Source organism: Gymnodraco acuticeps, unplaced genomic scaffold (genome assembly GCF_902827175.1).
Source record: "Gymnodraco acuticeps unplaced genomic scaffold, fGymAcu1.1, whole genome shotgun sequence".
NCBI lineage: Eukaryota > Metazoa > Chordata > Actinopteri > Perciformes > Bathydraconidae > Gymnodraco > Gymnodraco acuticeps.
The window spans coordinates 193,934-199,737 of NW_022990293.1; the positions used below are offsets into that span (position 1 = coordinate 193,934).

At 44.3% G+C, this 5,804-nt stretch overlaps 1 protein-coding gene across 1 annotated transcript; it reads right to left on the reverse strand.

Moving 5' to 3' along the window:
* Positions 1-1,766: 1,766 nt before the first annotated feature.
* On the reverse strand, positions 1,767-4,345 carry LOC117549788 (nuclear speckle splicing regulatory protein 1-like). The gene is made up of 3 exons (XM_034221868.1): positions 4,090-4,345; positions 2,153-2,773; positions 1,767-1,921 (listed from the first exon to the last, which is right to left on the reverse strand). Exons 1-2 carry the CDS (start codon positions 4,109-4,111, stop codon positions 2,160-2,162), a joined length of 636 nt encoding a protein of 211 aa, XP_034077759.1. The 5' UTR covers positions 4,112-4,345; the 3' UTR covers positions 1,767-1,921; positions 2,153-2,159.
* Between the last annotated feature and the right edge of the window lie 1,459 nt (positions 4,346-5,804).

The window sequence follows — 5,804 nt, forward strand, 5'->3', positions numbered from 1 at the left end:
TACTTGCTTACCATGCTGCGAATGGATCTGGCCCTTCCTACATCCAGGACATGGTTAAACTGTACACCCCAGCACGTGCACTACGCTCTGCATCAGCCAAACGACTCGCTGCACCCTCGCTGCGAAGGGGGACCCAAGTTCCCATCAGCAGAAAACACGTGGGTTTGCTATCCTGGCTCCAAGATGGTGGAATGAGCTCCCCATTGACATCAGGACAGCAGATAGCTTGCACATCTTCCGGCGCAGACTGAAAACTCATCTCTTTCGACTCCACTTCGAGCGATAAAATTATTAACAAAGCACTTATATACTAATAAAGGGCTGGCTTATCTAAAGCCAGTTGAGTAGCACTTGAAATGTTTGGCTCTATGAAGCCTGATGTACTTATATGATTCTGTTTTCTTCAAGGTTGTGTCTTCCTGGTCGAATGTACTTATTGTAAGTCGCTTTGGATAAAAGCGTCAGCTAAATGCAATGTAATGTAATTTTAATGATGTTTGTGGAGGTTGCGTGTGGAGGTTTATGATGAGAGAAGTTCCTGGAGGTAGGAAGGAGCATTCCTGTGGATGCACTGATGGGTGAGTACAGCTACAGGAAATTACTTTGTCAAAAACTGGAACTGTAAACTCAGGTATAGCCAGGGGAGGATAGATTAAACATCTTTTTTTGGATAAGGGTCCTCCCCCTCATATAAATTAGTTTTTTTAGAAAGAACAGTTTTCACATCAAGGTGTTTGTGGCGCAATTGTAGGACATACTTAAAGGTGGGGTAGGTAAGTTTGAGAAACCGGCTCGAGATACACTTTTTGTTATATATATCGATGGAATGCTCTTAACATCCCGATAGAAATGGATATCTGAAGTGCTTTGACAACAAATCCATTACAAAAATTAATCTGTGGAAGCCGTGGCGCTGCAAAAAGCACGACCAATCATTTTAGCCGGCCCGGCTAAAATAACTAGATGGCCTACCTGCCTGTCAGCCTTCCATCTGATCTCGTGCCCGGTTCTTCGGTTTAGCTCCGGCTCTTTTCACACCGCCCAGAGTCCGACTGGTGCTGCGTCATTGCGTCATGGTTTGCGTCATGACGTAACCATTTGCGTGCCTGCTTCATAAAGCCAAAGCGCGCGGAAACCCCTCACAGCTGACACCGACAACAACAACAATGGCCGATTGTGCTCCAGCTTCCTCTGTACCTCTTCGGAAGACCAGATTCCCAGCAGCTGGTCTCTTCAGTGGACCACTGCTGCTTGTTAAGTTTCTCCATTGTTGTGTACAAACTGGACTATACTGCAAATGCAAAATTTAAAATATGAATGTAATGGATGTTTGTTGATGTGCAAAAAGGTCACAGGTGTTCTCTATATTTCAGAATCTTGTCCCAATCATTGTTTTTTAGCAGAAAGCATCTGTTTGCATTCATTTATTTGATAAATTAGGGTTTATTTGTTTCCTTTTGAGAAGCAGGAAGTCACAGTTTGATGCATCAGGACCAAAACTTTTTCACACAGTCAGAACAAAGGCATTTTTCCAATAATTGCCGGGATGTGTGTTAAGTAAGGACAAACTGATGATTAGATCATTATCTTTGAAATGTGTGTGACTCATTCACACTGTGTTACCTGAGGCGCAGGATTCGGAGCCACACCTGTCGTCCTAACTCACTCTCGCTCCACCCAAAGGTATTGGTTGCATCCCAAAATTGCATGCATTTCATGTTACAGGTGCAAAACTGACTTAGCCATCACAAAAACAGTAGTTCATACACCTTAAATGTCTTTATTGATCTTTATTATGCATTAACATTTCCAGAAAACAAGAAGATAGGACGTCACATTTCAGCCCTAAACATAATAGATTTTCTTTGCACAGCGACAGGTGGAGGTTCACATGACATGTTGTGGACTGGGTGTCTGCTGCCTGCAAGAGAAAAACAGACAATTGTTTAATACTTTTAACAGAGAGAACATGGTTTATCTGCTCATCTAGGCATGCATATTTAAAGGGTGTTATTTTTCAGGACTTTTTGGATTGATCAGATTTGACAGTGTGATACAACATTTGAGACTACATGTATTCAGCTCTGCCAATAACCATGACATTTCTGATGAACAAAACCATAGTATTTCATTTTGTATGATTGTATCTCACCTGTATTCTACTTGCATCCTCCATGCCCGTGACCATGACCGTGTCCACGGCCATGCCCACGGCCATGCCCACGGCCATGCCCATGTTTGTGACCATGTTTGTGCTTTCGACGGCCTCCGTGCCCATCATCACTGCTGCTGCCGCTGCTGCTTTCGCTGCCACTTCCACTGCCGCTTCCACTGCCACAACCTTGTTCTCTGCGTTTTATACGTTCTTGCCTACGTTCAACACGACGACGTCTGCGGCGTTCCTTCTTCTCATCATCATCCTTATCACGGCATCCGTGGCGATCCTTGTCGTCATCATCCTTAGCACGTCTGTGGCGTTGCTTCTCATCATCATCCTTATCACGGCATCCGTGGCGATCCTTGTCGTCATCATCCTTAGCACGTCTGTGGCGTTGCTTCTCGTCATCATCCTTATCACGGCATCCGTGGCGATCATTGTCGTCATCATCCGTATCACGGTGTCTTTGGCGATCCTTGTCGTCATCATCCGTATCACGGTGTCTTTGGCGATCCTTGTCATCCTTCTTGTCCTTCTGTTGATCACAACCATGATCCTTGTCTCCACCCGCTAGGGCATCGTCCAGGTCTAAGTTGTAGCCTGACGGGTGTTCATCTGTTCAACAATCAGAATAAAACAAAGAAATGCATTTCAAACACTGAGCTACAACCCCTAGGCGGATTTTGCGGGGGGCAGGGGGGGCATTGCCCCCCCTAGTGGCTGAAATATGTTACAGCATTACTACGTTGAAAACTGTTCCAATACAAATATTTCGTATATCAATATTTTAATAAGGTAGGACACTGGTTAATGATATTATAGCGTGTTCGAGTAACCAAGGCATGTAGTAGTTATCAAATCAGTATAAGATGTGCACAGTTATGATAAGTTTTACAATTATGTAATGCACTGTTGTGCACATATGACTGTGTGTACGGCGGGCATGGAAAACTCATACTCAGTGCAGTGAGCGCTGGCTTTATTGCTACTGTATCCATAGCACCCCACGCAGGGCCGTTTCTTCCTATGGGCGGACTATGCGGGGGCATAGGGCCCGCGGCCACTAGGGGGCCCCCAAGCTGAAAGTATTTTTTTGTTTTTTTTGTTTTATTCATCCGGAAAAAAAAGTTGTATTCATACACACAAAGATGAACAAAATTAGTAGAAGCGGGAGGGCTGAAGCATAGCTTGTGGAAAGTAGCCCTCCTGTGCATCATCCTAATACAGGGGCATTATTGCGTCAACAATGTATAGAAATGAAGGAGCACAAAGAAAACAGGAGAAAATAAATAAAAGTTAGGGCAGGAAAACAATAAATGCATAATAGTGATCGATAGTCCACGATCTGAGGAAGATGAAAAATGTAAATTAAACATTGTTGAGAAAATGCTGCATTTATTGACATGGAGGAGCCTTATTGTTTACCTTTTTAATATCATTTTTTGTAATTTTCAATTGCTTGGTTTTCGTGAAATTAGCCTGTTTTCCTATTCAAGTGTAACAGATTGATGCATCTCCACAGATCATCTTAAAGGCTTCGGAATTCCCCCCATTGTAGTTAAAAAACTGTCAAAACGAGGGCCCCCAAACAGCATCTTGCATAGGGCCCCCAAAAAGCTAGAAACGGCCCTGACCCCACGCAATAGTTGGGGACGTCAGTAAAAAAAGGTTTGCCCCCCCCAAGCGCAAATGTCAAACTCCGCCTATGACCCCTGCCCTAGACAAAGGACTCTATATAATTGTATTTTTTTAGGGTAAAATGACATTCAACATTTCATGACACCAAGAAATGAATTGGCAACAAAATGTTACTTAAATGAAATAGTACCAATTAATACTTCATCCCCACTAATTTTTTCAAAACAAACAAACACCCAAGACACAGGACTTAACAAGATTTAAGAAGAACCGTTGACTTTGGTCAATCTTACCTTGGTTGGTACCTGAGAACATTTTCTGTCGTTGATGTCTTTCTTTGTGGCAGAAAGTTTCTGTGACACAGAGTAAAAGAAAAACACAGGGAAGTGCATTTAGGTTAAACCAGTTTGACTGGAAATTAAAAGGTGTGGCAAAACATTCTGAAAAAAATGGTATGACTTATCTTCTCAGAATTTTAAAGGTGTCTGGGAATGGCGATGACGATCCAGTACGTTTGACACTTTTGTCCTTAGTGTTAACACAACATGATGCTATCATATAACACATATACACAAGTTTCTTCACTTATGTCTAGAACACAGATATCTGTTTAAATCCCACATGTTTACATATTATTACAATAAGTCATATTTGATTTTACTGTACAGTATTTTGTTTTTCATTCTGATATCTGATTTTACATTACATTGCATTTAGCTGACGCTTTTATCCAAAGCGACTTACAATAAGTACATTCGACCAGGAAGACACAACCTTGAAGAAAACAGAATCATATAAGTACATCAGGTTTCATAGAGCCAAACATTTCAAGTGCTACTCAACTGGCTTTAGGTAAGCCAGTCCTTTATTAGTATAAAAGTGCTTCGTTAATAGTTCTAACGCTCGAAGTGGAGTCGAAAGAGATGAGTTTTCAGTTTGCGCCGGAAGATGTGCAAGCTATCTGCCGTCCTGATGTCAATGAGGAGCTCATTCCACCATCTTGGAGTCAGGACAGCAAACCCACGTGTTTTCGCCGATGGGAACTTGGGTCCCCCTCGCAGCGAGGGCGCAACGAGTCGTTTGGCTTGATGCAGAGCGTAGTGCACGCGCTGGGGTGTACGGTTTAACCATGTCCTGGATGTAGGAAGGGCCAGATCCATTCGCAGCATGGTAAGCAAGTACCAGTGTCTTGAAGTGGATTCTAGCAGTTACCGGAAGCCAGTGAAGGGAGCGGAGGAGCGGAGTGGTGTGGGAGAATTTAGGAAGGTTGAAGACCAGACGAGCCGCTGCATTCTGGATGAGCTGCAGAGGTCGGATGGCACATGCAGGTAGACCAGCCAGGAGGGAGTTGCAGTAGTCTAGGCGTGAGATGACGAGAGCCTGGACCAGAACCTGAGTCGCTTTCTGAGTCAGCTGGGGACGTATCTTCCTGATGTTGTAAAGCGTGTATCTGCAGCAACGGGTTGTAGCAGCGATGTTTGCAGTGAAGGACAGGTTGTTATCTAGGGTCACACCCAGATTCCTTGCAGTCTGAGTCGGGGAAACAACTGAGGTGCCGATGTTGATTGTTAGGTCAAGAGTGGGACAATCTTTTCCCGGGAGGAAGAGCAGCTCAGTCTTGTCAAGGTTGAGCTTGAGGTGGTGAGCAGACATCCACTGAGAGATGTCAGCTAGACAAGCAGAGATGCGTGCGACGACCTGGGTCTCTGAGCGGGGAAAGGACAGAATTAATTGGGTGTCATCAGCGTAGCAGTGGTATGAAAAACCATGCGGGCTAATGACTGATCCGAGTGAGTTTGTGTACAGGGAGAAGAGGAGGGGACCAAGAACAGAGCCCTGAGGGACCCCCGTAGTTAATTGACAAGGGTCGGACTCAGACCCTCTCCAAGTCGCCCTGTAGGTACGGTCTTTCAGGTATGAGGTGAGGAGGGAAAGTGCAGAACCTGAAACTCCAAGTTTTTGGAGAGTGCGAAGGAGGATCTGATGATTCACCGTGTCGAATGCAGCA